The sequence below is a fragment of the Marmota marmota genome, unplaced genomic scaffold (assembly GCF_001458135.2).
Source record: "Marmota marmota marmota unplaced genomic scaffold, marMar, whole genome shotgun sequence".
NCBI lineage: Eukaryota > Metazoa > Chordata > Mammalia > Rodentia > Sciuridae > Marmota > Marmota marmota.
The window spans coordinates 9,894,165-9,910,187 of NW_025999999.1; the positions used below are offsets into that span (position 1 = coordinate 9,894,165).

At 43.8% G+C, this 16,023-nt stretch overlaps 1 protein-coding gene across 1 annotated transcript in view; it reads left to right on the forward strand.

Annotated features, from left to right (window-relative positions):
* The window catches only part of Sorcs3 (sortilin related VPS10 domain containing receptor 3), a 578,947-nt gene that overhangs the window by 249,155 nt on the left and 313,769 nt on the right, over positions 1 to 16,023 (forward strand). The window contains exon 3 of the mRNA XM_015494901.2: positions 8,751 to 8,850. Within this exon, the coding sequence (XP_015350387.1) occupies positions 8,751 to 8,850 (100 nt within the window). The remainder of the gene's footprint in view (positions 1 to 8,750; positions 8,851 to 16,023) is intronic.

Sequence of the window (16,023 nt, forward strand, 5' to 3'; positions counted from 1 at the left end):
TATATATTGTGTGTGTGTGTGTGTGTGTGTGTATGTCTGTGCACACACAATAGACTTTATCTGGTCTTTCCCCTAATGACTTTCATTCCATTTCACATGAACAAACCTGTAGTGATTTATAGGATGTCATGCCTTCTTAGAAGTCAGTTTCTTTCTTTTTCTCTCTACAGTAGGGATTCCTTCCTTCCCTATATGATATAGACAGGCCTCTTGGCTTCCAGGTTGGGTTCTTTTGACCTTCTTGAATCCTATGAAATATAACAACCCAGGAAGCCTGTTTTCTGAACTAAGCTGCTTTAGTGAGTTTGGATGGGTTCACACAGGGATCTACATGTTGGTCTCACCCCATAGACCTCTGTCTTCTGTCACAGATGAGGTACAATCTGTGATGGTGCTACTGTTGGGTCCACATTTTATCTGATCTAAACCAGGAATTCTGCAGGATTCTAGAAGGCTAACCTCCAATTTTCTGCATTTAGAACATGGTGATGGCTCTCATTCCACTAGCTGGGGCAGGAGGAAATAGAGGTGAATTAATTATCTTATATCATTGTGCTGCTCTTTGTGAGACTAGATAATGCGGCCATGGAGTCCTACGTGAGAGGAGGTTCCTGGGAGCTGTGTGAGCTCTGTCCTGGCAACAGCCCGCCTGTGGTTTTTCTAAAGCAGAGTGGGACTAGTACACATTTGGGGAATGAAGCTGTTTCAATCGCTTGCTTTTGGCTTGAGGTCTGGAATTAGTTATCTGTGGTCAAGCTGGGCTTCTGCCATTGCAAAGATACAGTTGAATGTGGCTTTGGGCACTGGCCCTCAGATGGAGAGGGAGCAGGCCAGAGGGAAGTATCAGTGGTTTTCCATCACAAATAATCTCTGGGCAGTGTTTGTCTGGCACTATGCTGTGGATACTCTTGACCCTGACCTTGGAGTGGGCTGTGGCTTGCCACACACTGGAGCCCCTAATTGACTGTGGGCTTGGATTGTTGTATCTTAGTGCAGTGCATACAGCAGAGTGGCTGGGGGCTGCTTCTCAAGACCTGGTACTTTTAAGCATTATTCTGTTTTGATTCCCAGGAGCTGGACCATATTGTTCTTTCATGTTCACAATTGGAAACAGTGGCCAACAGTCCTCTAATGATTTATTGAGCATCCATGTGCCTAACCTCTGATTAAGTATAAGGAGTATAATAAATCAGAAAAAGAAAACAAGGTGATTGCCCTAAGAATAATATAATCTGAGGTATTCATAAAAATGACAGCCATAGGGATTTATGGAACGGGGCTTTTGACAGATGCAAGGTGAGGTGTCTGACTCCTCACTATTGAATACGAGCTGCAACTTTGATGTCTGAGTTGAGGTTCAGAGATGTGCACAGTTGTGAGTCCACTCCAGTCTTGCTTTCTCTTCTTAGAGCCCTGTAGTCCCAGACCCTAAAAGAATTTCATTTCTTATTTTGCTTTTAAAATTGCAGAAAAGAGCAAAAGCACTCAACACATTTTCAGAGAATAAATAGGGAACTCCTAGGTGCTGTTGATATAAATGCAAAAGAGGATGTGGGCTGGAGTTGTAGGAAGAGTCTTCACAATGCAATCAGTGCTGGTGTTGGGAGTCATAAAGGAGAAAGTCCTGACAATAGCCTCCATGAGAGAGGGAAATGGGAGGCAGAGAAGGCAGACAGACCATGGTAGTCTCGAACACTAGGCAGGACAGGCATTTGACCTGATGTGGCATCCAGGCAGGGATGGAAGAACTAGGGCCTCAGTGATTCTGAAAAGACTCTTGGGAATTTGTCTTAGAGTCAAAGCAGTGTTGGGGCCCTGCTGGGGCTGGATAGAGGTAGGGGCTGTCATTGCAGTCAGCTAGAATGGTGGCTGTCAAATCATACCTCTCTGTTCTTGCACATGCAGTCTCCCTGGAACACAGCCATACCTGTTCACTCATGAATTATGTTACGTTTGTTTTGGGTTACAAGATACAGTTGAGGATAAAAGCTTCTCAGTTTACCATGGGGTCACATCATGATAAATTCATTGTAAGTGGAAAATGTCATAAGCAAAAAGTTCATTGAATACACCAAATGCAGGAGGCACAGATAGGTATGTTGTATATAGGATGGCATGCAAAACACAAATGAAATCTCCAAAAAGTGGTGGGACACAATGCCATTTGTTTCCCCTTGTGAGGACTGGGTGCCATAGCTGGCTGCTAGTGCTCAGCCCCAAGAGAGAGTATGTGAGCACATGGCTGGGAATAGGTCAGATTCCAACTCTAAGTAAGGGTTCTTTTTAATGTTAGTCTCTTTTGCTCCATTGTGAAGTAAAAAAATAGTAAATCAAATCATTGTAAGCCAGGGACCACTGTAGTTGTGGCAGAGGTTTACAAAACCTAAAATATTTACAATCTGGTTCTTTTACAGAAAAAAAAAAATCTTTGCCAACCTGAGTTACATCTACTCATAAATACCAGAAAGGAGAAGCCTAGTATGTGGTAGTTGTTTTAACTGATAGATATGAGATAACAAATGCACAAAATGAACAAAAAAAATGCTAACAGGAAGGGGAACTATCACGGCTGTGGTCACTTGCTAGTTTTAGAGTCCATCACACAGAAAGGAGTCCAATAGAAGAAGCAAAGAGACTAACAAGAGACTTAAGCGGTGAGGATGACTTAGTTTTCCAGAGTTCAGGGTCAAGAGGAGGAGAGAGAGAAGGGGGCTGAAGGGCTCAGATGTAAGCAAGGAGAGTGATAACGGGTTCTGAGGAACAGTGTGCTCGCTCCGATGCAGAACATCTGGCAGCCCCCTGAGAACTGGCAGAGAGCCTTCCAGAGCCCTCTCACCTCTGGCAGGAACGTGGCACTGGGAGCAGGGGTGCTGGGCTGCAGCTCAGCTCCATCAACAGGCTGACTGGGGTACAAAGGCAGAAAGTTTTTCTTGTTTTAAATAGCAGCCATATGCTGGTTGCCAGCCCACCATCTTCATCAGAAGTTCATAAGGGGAGTGGGAGCTTGCTGGGTAGATAAAAAGTAGCCCATGTTCATACCTCAATTTCTGCTAATGTCACTGGGAGCCTAGTAGAGGAACCAGGGGCTGGGCAGGGCCATTGTAGACTGACAAGTGCTGAGGCCTTCTGAATGCCTGTCAGGAGGAGACAAGGGCTTAGGTGGCTCAGACTAGGAGCCAGGATCCCAGAATAGCCCCATGCATCCCTGAAAAGTTGGAGAGGTGGGTGGACGGACATCCCATCCACAGGGCAATGTCAAGTCCCTGAATAGTGTGAGTGATCAGCCAGAAGATACACAGGTCCCTGAGCAGGGAAAGGAGCCAAGGAGGAGAATTGTCTCTTTGGAGTTGCCACCTCTTTGGAGAAAATGTTGTCGATAACCAGCAGGGGAGTAGTTTCACATTCAGTGTGACACCATGATTTCACATGAAGGTGTGTCCTCAGAAAAACTTATTTACACAAACGCATAAGAAGTCTTGTGTAGCCATGATGTTCATTGTAACATCATTTGTAATAGCAAATTTTTTCAGAAATTTTTATTTTTTAATTTTATTTATTTATTTTTTTCATTGGTTCTTCTTTCTTTTTAAAATACTTATTTTTCAGTTATAGTTGGACACAATACCTCTATTTATTTATTTAGTTATTTTTATGTGGTGCTGAGGATCAAACCCAGGGCCTCGCACATGCTAGGCAAGCGCTCTATCGCTGAGCCACTACCCCAGCGCCTTTTTTTAGGTATGGAAAAAGGAAAAACAGTGGAATGAATCTGACATAACTCTCCCATGTCCATATAATAGCAAATTTTAAAAAGGAAAAAAAAAAAACAAAACATTTGTAAGTGGTTGAATGGAGAAGTAGACAGTTTATTCACAAGCTGAAATGCTATACAGGAGTTTAAATGAATGAATTATTGTTAGGTGTGTCAACATGGGTGAATTGCAAATATTGAATGTTGAGTTAAACGACCGCGCTGCAGCACATAGATCCTATGCAATATCACTTACGAAAATGTAAAAGTACTCAGAAAGGTTATTTTTCAGGTGAACACAATCAATTGTTAAATCTTGTCAATGCCGTGTAATTGCCAACTCATTGTGCTTTTCTGTGTGTTTGAAATAATTCATAAAAAATACAGAAAGAAAGAGAGAGAGGGGGACACACATGTACGTGCACAGGCACGCAGGGCAGTGGAACGGAGCTGGAGGAATCAGAGCCAAAGCTCAAAAGCCAGAGCCCTGTGTCTGTGTGCATCTCACGCTGTCTTCCAGGTCACCTGTGTGCACTGAGCAATTCAAAATGGAACCTGGCATAGTGCTGGGCTCATGGGGTGGAGGGCTGCCCTATGCATGTGTGTCACGGATTTAGCCATCTGAACATTTCAGGTTTATGAACCTACTGTCAAGGTTTGTGAGGCTGTAGTTTTACAATAGGCAGGATGAGCTATTTCTTCTCTAAGTGACCCCCCTTTCCTGGCAGATGCCTGGATCCCCAAGTAGAGGATAATTTGCTTTTTTTTGTTAGAGTGAATTCTGCAGGTACAGTTGTCTCTGGCTATGAGGCCACACCTCTCTGCCATCTGCCCCTCACCTCAGGCCAAGTGGGTCCACAGGACGCTGTGGTCAAAGCGCTGTGTGGTGTCCGTGCTGGAAAGGACAGAGTCAAGGGCACCTTTGATTCCACAGGCTCACTGGCTCCTTGAGGTGGGTTCAGTGAACAGCACTTGCTTCTGTCAGAATGAATGAGCAGAAACTGCCGGAGGCCTGGAGGAGGCTGATACAGAGAGAGCTTCCTTTATTGGGAAGTCCCGACTCTCAGCAGCCACTTTTGGAAAATAGCAAAGTCAGTGTGAGTCTGTCGTGCAGCTTGCAGCAAGAGAGAGCATACACTTGGTGCTAAGCATACTTCCTTTGATGAGGGTTATTTAGATTCTAGAAGAAAGTTTGTTATGACATCAGTCATGCAGGGAGCCCTGAGAATTTAGCTCTTACAAGATGTTTGCTATAGATAGTATGAGGAAAGTCTCTTCACTGGAAAACAGCTTAGCACTCTGTTGGTGAGATAATAAAATTTAAGGTACCGAAGGGGCTGTATGATTATCTGAGTTAAACCTCCTGCAGTAATGATAGAATGGGACTTGACAAAGATTCTCTCCTCCAAATTCTGGTCAGGCTCTTCTGAGCTCTTTTTTTAATGAGGCCCCAACCTTGGGCATGTTCTCAAGAGCCCAATTTTAGCAAGAATCCTGCTAAGTCAGGTTTGTCTGAGAATCCCCTAGCCTTGATATCTGATCAAAGTCCTCATCCTCCACTGTCCCCCAGGTAACATCTGATCACCCTGGCTTGTGTTTAACAAGAATCCTATTAGGATTATTAGCAAAGAAGTACCCCACCCTGTCCGTAATTTTCTGCCCCCCATTCCTTGACTATAAATTTCACTTTTCCTTGTTGTATTTAGAGTTGAGTCCAATCTCTCTCCTCTACTGCAAAACCCCATTGCAGTGGGCCTTATACGTGTTGCAGTGGTCTTGAATGAAGCCTACCTTACCATTTTAACAATGTCAGAATAATTTTTTCTTCTACAGGTTTAGAGAAGGGGCTTGTCCAGGGAGACACTTTGAGTCATTTTAGAATCAGCCCTAGAGTCGGATTTTCAGATTTAATGTTCCGTGTTCCTTCTCCATACATGCTGTCTTTATGCCTTAAGGAACATAAATCAAAAAATAATTCATTCTATAAAAGATTTTATTTGGATTAATAAAAGTATGCAACTGACAGCCTCTAAAGATTATGGTTTGTCTCCTGCACTGCGCGGCGAACACCATTTGCCCCGGGGCGGTGGTTGATTGGTCATTTAACATTAATTCTAGTATGAGTGAATTACAGAGCCTTCCTTGGCAGTAGACACTGCTGGATTGTACCATTCTGCACCAGTTGTGCCAGCATCCAAAGTATCAAGTGTGTTTCCTAGGTGTGGCTATTTGTTGAGTTACCACTAACTTTAGTAGTTGGGTAAAAACTTGTGAGTATGTTTGGAAAACTTCATTCATTCATTTATTCGCTCTCATAAACAAAGACTAAGCAAACAATACAAAAGCCAACTTATTTTGTATTTTCTTTGCATGTAAGGGAGTCACAGTCAAGGGGGAGGTCTCAGAATAAAGATAGTGCCACTCAAATGACAGGATAAGTGCTAAAATAGAAATATGTGCCAAGGGCCATGAGAACACACAGGAAATTGTGTTTAAGCTCCTAGGAGTAAAGTGAGAAGGGCCACAGGGTTAGAGTTAGATGTTGAAAGCTGGAGAGAAATTTGCCAAGAAGAGGAAGTGGGGGGATGGCTGGTTCCGGCAAAGGGAATGAGAGGTGCAGAGGTGGAGGGCAGTGGAAACACAGGACATGTTTAGAAGAGTTTAGTGAGGCTTCTGAGAGAGATGTAGAGAAGCAGGTGGCTGGAAATGGGTCTAGTGAGAGAGGTCAAAGCCAAATTTTACACGACAGTGCTTGTAAGATGAAGCTGGACTGCACACATGTAGTAGTTGATTACTCCCACGAAGCAGGGTGGACAGATCTGGGCCATTGAAATACAACCTGTTCACAGCATGAGGATGGAGAGGGAGAACACCTGAGTTGGGGGTTGTTGCAAGACCAATGGCATGAAAATGGAAAGGACACTAGGGACTGAAGTTATTTAGAAGACAGAAGCTTTAAGAGTCAGAGTCTGAGCTGGTTTTGAGAGATAAAGGCAAAAAGCAAGATTGGGAGTGGTTCCCAGAGCCCTGTGCCTGATGTATGCAGGAGACAGAGCATGAGGATTCAGCTTTTGGGGGTCTGATTATTAAAGTTAGCAGAACTGATGTCCCTGTGGAACCAGTAGCTTAAGGAAGGAATTGGAGATCCTGAAATTTGTTTATTGAGTGAGTGAGCTGGCTGTGTGTGATGCATAAGGCCTTCTGTACCTTTTGGGGAAAAAAAAGAAATGAACAAGTGCCTTTTAATTTTCATTTATTATTTTAACATTTCAGTCATTTCCATTTATCTGCATCCTGTTAGGAGCTTTGTCATGTGTGGTGTTTGTTTTATTTTTTATCCTTTCAAAATTTTTTAAGAATTATTTATTTATGTACGTATTTATTTATTTTTTTTGCATCCTTATGAGTGTCATGTGAGATTAAAGTATTCCCATCTTTCAGGTAACCTGAGGCGCCAGCAGGTTAAGTAACTTGCATCTGGTCATGAGAAGAGAGCTGCAGCTCTAGGAATGAAATAGATTTGCTGTAGCCGACATTCACATTCCTCCTTATCCTAGTCCTCAGTGATGCTCCTTATCCTTGAGGAGTCTACCTTGTGGTTGGGGAAACAGAAAGTAAAGGAAATGATCATGACCCTGTTGCAGAGTTAGCAAAGAGGCAGAAGGATGGGGGAAATGTGTGCTGGTACAGGAGAGAGGTGAATGGTATGGGAAGAGGGCTAGGGAAGCCTTCCTCAGCAGGGAAGGTGAAGGTGGGCACTTTAGCTTCATGCTTGAAGACAAGGAATCCGCCAGGTTGCATGGAGGTGGAGATAAGTCATCATGTAATTCTGCTAACTAGTCTTCTCCAGCTAACCGTGGCCTAAAGCGGGATCACAGTAGAGAGGTAAGGTGGATAAAGTCTCAAAGAAAGGGCAGGAGTGGGTGGTTCCAACATCAGGTGGAGCCAACATCAGGGGAGGCTCAGAGCCAGAGTCAGGAACTGAAAGAGAGGCACGATGCAGATGGTCACATGGTCATTTGATCCCAGAAAAACTAAGTGGATCGCTAAAGCCTGAGTTGGAGAAGTGTGTCAAGTTGAGTCAAAGGAGGTGGGAAACTGAAGACATGGGTGGTCTGGGAAGAGGGAGGCGTGTGGTGGGTGGGAGCAGGACTAGGTAGAAAGTGTGGCTGGATCGGTGGCCAGTCACATCCCACTGTTTGCCACCTTTTCTCCTTTCTCCACCATGGGAGAGAAAGAGCCAACAGAGGTTTGCCTGCCTTTACTCCTTGAGCCTTTACCTATGTTTTCAGCAGTGAGGCCGATCCACTAGAAATTAGGCTTAAAGGAGGAGCAGGTAGCCCAAAGGATAACTAGGCTAGGATGATGAACTGCTAGAAACAATTCCATGCCATTGACTTTTCACTGTGGACCACCATGGACCATTGTTCCTAAAGGTCTCTAAAGCATCGGACCTTCTGCCCAGCAGGGTCTTATTGGGCCATTGGACTGCACAGAGTCTTGAGCACTTCCTGTTTCTATGAGGGACCCCTTATTTCAGGATTGGTAGAGGAGGTGTAAAGTTGTTTGCACTCTGTGACCTCAGGTGACAGTCTGGCCTCTTTCCCTATGGTTTTCACTCCCCATCCTTGTATGGGGGCTGGTTGGAGGGAATTTATGCCCCTGCTCAGCACCCTATAGAGAGCCACAGAGTGAGCCTCATGGGAGGCAGGCAGTCTCCAGTGGCTCCTTTTATCGTACAACTTCACAAAGGGCAAAAAAGTAGGTCTCTGTGAAAGACTAGGAGTGAAGGGGAGCAGGCTCAGGTAGTAAGCAGGTGCATTAGTCTAATTGCTCTTCTCAAATTAATGGGGCTTTTTATCTCTAAAGAACACTTTTAAGCACTCATGTGATTTGGGAACAAAGATACAGGTCAGGGGACAGCCTGGCTCCCCTTTAAACACAAACCCCATTTGATAAAACAATCTCTCTCTCTCTCTTTTTCTCTCTTTTACTGCAGGTCAACAGATTACGGCACCACCTATGAAAAGCTGAATGACAAAGTGGGTTTAAAGACTGTCCTCAGTTACCTCTACGTCAATCCCACCAACAAAAGGAAGGTAAGAGGCAGGGTCAGGAGGCCCTGGACTCTCCTGCTGAGTTGCAGGGCTGCTTAGGGCCAGGAGTTAAGAAAAAGCCCAGTAATCATGGAGTCACTTACAGAGTGCCTGATTTATATGCCCAGAACTTCACGTACAGTGTAATTCTAACAGCCTGGAGAGGAACAATAATAATAATATCAACAGCAGCAGAACAGCCACCTGTGAAATTATATAGCATGTAAAGGGTTCCCCTGTGCCAGGCTCACTGCTGAGTGCTTTGCATGTCTTACCTCATTTATGCTAACAAGGAATCTATGGAGAAGACGTGATTCTTATCCCACTTCACAGGTAAAGAAGCTGAAGCTCAGAGACACTAAGTAATACTCCAGCTTGAATCAGACAGTACTAAGCAGCAGACCTAGAATTCAAGCATGGGTCTGCTGGATTCTGATTGAGTCTTTGCACAGCCTCCACCTTGGTCTAGTTTCTGAAAGAAACTTATTCATAGGGAGCCCCTTCTTGCCAGGGGAAGGAGAGGTGACTTTTGGATCTGCAACTTTATCCTGAGTTAGTTCTGAGCCAGAGGGCAGTGCTGGTTCTCTGGAATCTTTGCTTCTTTCTTCCTTTGGGACTAGCAAGCAGGGTGACATCATCTAAGGTCAGGCCTTGGCCATGGGGACCTACTAGGAGGAGGAGGCCTGGATTCCTTGGAGCAATGGTTGGTTACAGCAAACAAACACTGTACCATGTATTGAATTTGGGTAAATGTGATCTTTCCCAGCTAGGAAAGCTCTCCTGTTTAGAAATTTAGGCAAACCTGCACCAAAATGGCCATTTAAAGGTTATTTCAATTTTTCTAAAAAGCTAAAAAAATAATTACACTTTCAGGCTTTCCTCTTGCAGTTCAATCTCATTTCTCAGTAGTTTTGCAAACCCTTCCTTCATCTAGGTCAGCTCAGGAGTGAACTTCCTCACACAGTGCACATATATCTGACCCCTGATTCCAACATGGAAGAGTCCAGACTGTGGCTGAGAATGATTACTTATGCAGTTCAACACAGAGCAGCTCTGACTCCAACCCTTAGCATCTTAACATACATCCCATCTCTTCTCCCCTCAGTGCCCCCTACATCCCCACAGCAAGGAGAGGAAGCAGAATTGCTGGCTCCTGGTTCAACACCAATGATGGATTAGCCTAAAGGTCCAGCCAGCTTCAGGGCTTCCCAGACCCCCAGACTATGCCATTGGCCAAATACCAAAGCCTTGATTATTAGGATGGCTGTGGAGACCCCTGTTACTGGGTTTAGTTGAGCAGTTAGTTTTCCGGGTCTCAAAGGGTTGTCATGTTTACATTTTCAGTATTGTTATTTGAGTTATAGGATTTAGAGCTGGGAGGGATTATACATTTCATCTATTCGTTTGTGAACTGTGACCATGTTACAAATGTGAGTCAAGTTCTAGGCCTCCTCTTAGAAACTTGTCTCTGCCACACAAGTTTTCATATATAATGAGGAGTTTGTGAACACCCCAAATCCCAACCAAGAGTCCAAGATGTCAATGGAGTCTTGGTTAAGGATCACCTATCTAGGCTGGGCATGGTGGTGAACACCTGTAATCTCTGCAGCTCGAGAGGCTGAGGCAGGAGGATCACAAGTTCAAGACAGCCTCAGCAACTTACTAAGGCCCTACATGACTTAGGGAGACCCTGTCTCATAATGGAAAAAAAAAGGGGGTGGGGTAGGTGGGGCCAGGGATATGGCTCAGTGGTAAAGTACCTCTAGGTTAAATCCCCAGTACCAAAAGAAAAAAAAAAAGAATCATTTGTCTATAATAACAGCCTCATTTTACAGATGAGAAAACTAAATCCAGAATGCCCATGTGTCTAGGTAGAAAAAAGAACCAGTATCTGAACTCAGAACTCTTGATTCTCAGCAAAGAGTTATTCACATAAGCCTATACTTTTTACCTTTTCTTTCTTTTGACCCAAGGGGTCAAAATTGCTCTGTGATCTAGAACCTAGCAGCTGGTACTAGTTTATGATGGACACATGATGAAAGTTGACTGAATAGAGTCAGTGATAATCTGTATTAATTCTCCCTCCACCCTCATCTCCTCAATGAGGAGGAAGCTGAGGTCCACCCAGGTTACTCAACTCATTAGTGGCAGCTCATCTCATGACTCCCACTCTGTTTTTCTTCCCATCTTTTCATGAGTGACTTGGGGTCAAATGGAGCCCCAGGGGGAGTGTACCTTTCTCAGGGAGCAGGAACTGGGTGTTTGGCACATGGTGATGCCCATTAGCCCTGATCTCTAACCTCTATCTGGACAACAGAAAGGCCAGTCATATTTTCATGGAGGTGACAGATGAGCTGTTTTTGGAGGATGTTTCTCTGTGACACAGGTAGGGTCACTCCTGCTCACATCTAGTTTAGTTTCCATCTGTCCTGTGTGTCGCCTCTTGGAAACAATCATACTGATGCCTCTTTTGGTCTTTTGCTCTTTTCTTCTGCTCCCGACTGTCAACTTTCCTTAGTGCAACTTAGAAGTTCTTAGAAGTGAGAGAGAGGAAGGACAAGTAAAGTCTGGTGCTGTGGTCTGGAAATGACCAGCACAGAAATGCAGTCCCCATTTGTCCTTCTTCAAAGTGACAACCAGGCAATGGGCTTTCTGAAGCAATTTCTCACAGGGATTATTGCCCAGTAAACAGAATTCAGGTCTATTTTATTCACCTAATCTGAGCAACATCACTAAAGTACAGCGAACTGCCACCTAGGAGACACTGCCACCCAGAAAGTTGAAAGTACACACACACACACACACACACACACTCTCAGATTGGGAAAAGACAAATGCTATGGAATATATATATATATTGATGTTCATAAGGACCCTGTGTGATACTAAAGTATTTTCTGAATCATTCAAGGAAAGATGAAATTAGATCTGTTTCATTGCACCAAGTAGCTTAGATCGTATTTGGAGACTCAGGATGAGAATGAGTGTTGGGTTTAGCAGAACTCCCCTTTCTCCACCCTCTTAGGCAAAATGACAGGTTGATAGAAATGAAAATGTTCTCATTTATTAATCGAGAGCTTTGCATCATTATGACTTTACAGTGCACTTTAAAAAAAATCCTTCTTATATTTATCTGGAAGGGTAAACTGTGGTCACCTGGATTCTTTTGATTCTTTCAGTACCCACATTATCTTTAGCTCCCCATGTTCACCAGCCGCTAATGGCAGTGGGCTCCAGCAGATTTTTCAGTTAATCTTGTGGAAGCAGTTGCTTTTCACCTAATGAGTTATTTATTTAACAGATGGCTGCTGCTTTCCTTGGAGGCTATGAATACATCAGATGAGATCTGTTGCCCCTGGCAAAACAGTAAATTGTGCTTGTATTTATATAGTTGCTCCCAAAGCTAACTGTTGACTTTCTTAACACTTTTTTTTTTTTTGACAACATAAAATCTCCAAATACAGATAGCTAATAAGCCATTAGGTAGAAACAGAAGTGTTTACATGCATGTAGTTTCTTTCCACCAGTAATACTTTCAGTTAGCAATAAGAGCACCTACTTCACTAAACTCCTTTTTAGGAGGTTTAGCTACATTGTTCTCTAATCTCTCATCCACTTTAGAAAGCAGGCTCGATAAGGAAATGGACTCCAGTAAATTAGTCCTGGGCCCTATTACCATACACGATGGATTTGAAACAAGCTTTCCCAGTGGCGTTTTTTTTGGGCGGGACAAATTAATCAAGATACATTCTGTAATGCTGGGCTTCCTTATGGGAATCGGGGTGTGGGCTAGTGGCTACTGTCTTTCTCACAGGCAATGAGCATGCTATATTATCATATTTCTAAATGAGGGTATTGATATGAAATGCTCAGAGCTGCTCCAGTTGGAGTTGTTCTAGACCATCTCATAGTGTGGTGGCATCAGCTTTATTTTAATGACCTTGACCTGACTGTATTTGACGTGAATTCTGCAACCCTGGCTTGTTGCCTTTCTCTGGTCATCAGCCTATTAGCTCATCACCTGGGTTTGAGCCCAACTTTGTTAACAGAGCCCAGCATTGCTGGATGTTTCTGAGCTTGGCACTTTAAAGATGAAGAGCAGTGTATTAGTTCTGGAAGCAGGAGCGTGTAGGGTTTGCCTCCTGGAGGAAGGACCCTGTTATGATCGGGGCTGACCGGTTTCTTCTCTTTGAAGGAGATAAACATCCCTGGGTCCAAAGAATTCATTACTCCCGTTTGAGTCTTGTCCTCAAGCTCCTGCAGAATGGCAAGTGTCAACGTCAAGTCTGTGATGACCAGAGTTGTGGTTTGTACAGTCAGGGTGAGGACTGTGGCCTCTACCATGGAGGGGCTTGATTCCCAGGAGTGAATCTTTTTGAGAAAGAATCCATGAGTGGGCAGGGAAATGAAGGCATGTTGTGGTCTATTTGCTCTGGCTCAAAGGTGACTGCCATCTGCAGCTTTGGAAACAATGCGTTGGAAATGGCAGAGAGAATGCACAGGTCTGACTGCCAAGGAATGTGAGTGGAGTGTGGCAGAGTAGAAGTGTGTTGCCTCTGGGTATGTGTGGTGGGGACTGCATGGTGTGCCATCAGATTAGAATGATGCCTTCTTTTGGTTGAGCTCTGATATGTTCCAGACATAGTGCTAAGTTCACTAATCTATACTCTTTTTTTTTTTTAAATTGTCACTACTATATACTATTTTTTAAAAAATAATATTTATTTTATTTCTTAGTTTTAGGTAGACACAGTATCTTTATTTTACGTTTATGTGGTGCTGAGGATTGAACCCAGTCCCTCATGCACGCTAGGCAAGCACTCTACCACTGAGCCACAACCCCAGCCCCACTATATACTCTTAAATTTCACTGTGAGTTCCTTGAGCCTGTAGCTTCATCTTCCTTTGACAGATGAGGAAACTGAGGCTCAACAGGTAGCCCACTTGCTTTTTGTAAAACTCTTAGTCAAGTGGGGGTCCAGGATCCTCATTCATCACTGACTGTAGAAGCTAGCTGCCACAGCACAGGTACCAAGAGCAGGTGAGTTGTAGTCATCCTGCTATTAGGAGTCACCTATTGCCTGGCATCTTCTGCTCATTAGTGATAGAGGATTAGCAGCTTCTCAGAGGAGGAGGGAGTGTGAGATCCTCCATTCCTAATTGATTTGCCATGAGAAGGATAATTACTTCCAGGCTACCCTGCAGAAATACAGTGGGAATTACCAGTCAGATTTCTTCCATGAGCAAGCCTCCTCTGTCAAGCTGTTGACGGAGTGCTGCGTGTGGGGTCGGTGCTGGTTGTTGCCTGTGTGGTTCTCCAGGTACAGCAGTGAAAACCTGAGCTCTCTTTAACACCTCAGGGAAACCTCTGAACAAAACATAACGCAGAATTTTAAAGTGTTGGACTCCCGCTTTCTCTGATCCATGTTTCCCAGGATTGTTGGAGGGTCGGGGAGAGTAAACAGCAGGCTAGTACTCCTTCCACCCACAGATATTGAAGTCTCTTATGCAAGTCAATGCAGGGGAAAAAAACTGTACATGGAAAGGTAATTTGAGGCTGTTAAGCAATCTGTTAAGTGTGTAACTCTGAGCAAAGTGTTTTGAGGGGGAGGTTCCAGCTTTCAGAAATGTGCAATCTACCTGGGCAGACAAAATGCACATGGTAAAATGATTACATACGTAGACCCGCAACTTCAAGTTCCGCGCATGCAGGGGCCAGAGGGTACTACCAGGGAGGATGTGGGCCAGGCAGGGGCTCGGGAAGCCCTTCCATAAAGCCCTTCCACCATAAAGTTCCAGATAGCCATGATGTGAAAATGAGGCCCTGGGGTAGCCAGTTTTATTGGACATCCTTATTATATTCTAATTTTAATAAGAGATTTTTCTATGTAGATTTTGATAAAAAAATTTCTGTATTTTGAAATATTTTCAATAGATTAGGATGTGGAGATCAGGGTTTGGGTCTGGAAGCCTATATCAGATCTACTTTGATCCCATATTCTGGGTAATAAGTCGGTCTATGGGTGAAAGTTTGGTATTTGCAAAAGTGTTCTTTAGGGTCAAAGGATAACACTGCATAGACTTGCTTGCTGGGGACCAGTGCTGATTGGCCTACTTGCTGGCATCCTGATTATAGACTGGAATCCAGGCTCCCCATGAGCCTTACCTGACTCTGCCTCTGGTGCTGACCACAGGGGGCTTGGCCTCTGCTGCCCAGCTGCCTGCTTCCAGACATTGGTGGGGAGGATGTGGCTCCAAGAGCCTTTGGACTTTCAGGAGCCTCTCATCCTGCCTCGCCCGGGAGGCACGCTGCCACCTCCTCTTTTTCCATCTTCTTCCCTGTCTCTTAAAACGAAACCTGCTGACTGCCTCAGAGATTGATTGTTCCACTGATGGAGAGAAATGGTCCCACTCTTGTTAATTCACAGCCATCTTGCTTTTCTTGCCTCATAAATTAACATAGTTATACAAGAGGCTAGAGCAACGTGTCAGGAGATGTGTTTAGAGGAAAATGTGTGAAAAGAAGAACGGAAGAAATAAACGAATGATACTTGGATCAAACCTCCTTTGTTTACCGATTCCTAGCCCCAATGTTTTTCTTCTTGGCATGTCCACCACCTCCCCTGTTCCCCCAAAGGGAAAGAATCAGACCTCATCAGGGGCTAAGAAGTCAGAAGAAAGGAGGATCAATGAGGGAAAGACACTTGGTTCAGAAGTTTCCATCTGCCTTTGCGAGTGTGACCCAGTGATGGAGAGGCCATGCAGCCTGGTTCGATTCAAACTAATCACTTAAAGGAAAAGGAATCTAGAGTAATTCTTGGAAATTCACTCTTTAGTCACAAAGTCCCTTTCTCAGCAAATATATGTATGTGGTTCCCTGTATAAATTACTGCAGCATGCGCTAGCCAAGAATTTATTTAAAGGCTCATTAAAATGATTACTAGTTTTTTCTTTTGCATTTTATTTGAAAATAGGAAGAATATAAACCTATAGCCTGGCTTTTCTCCAAAGTGCCCTTTAGGATTTGCATTGAGTACATCATATTTTTAAAAATAAAGATAGAATTTGCACTAAGATTATCCATGCGTTTAAGAGGAATAATAAAAATTAACCACTTACTATACTTTTTAGAAGTTTGTTTGTCCAACATATTTTTTAAATTGGTTTTTTATTGAT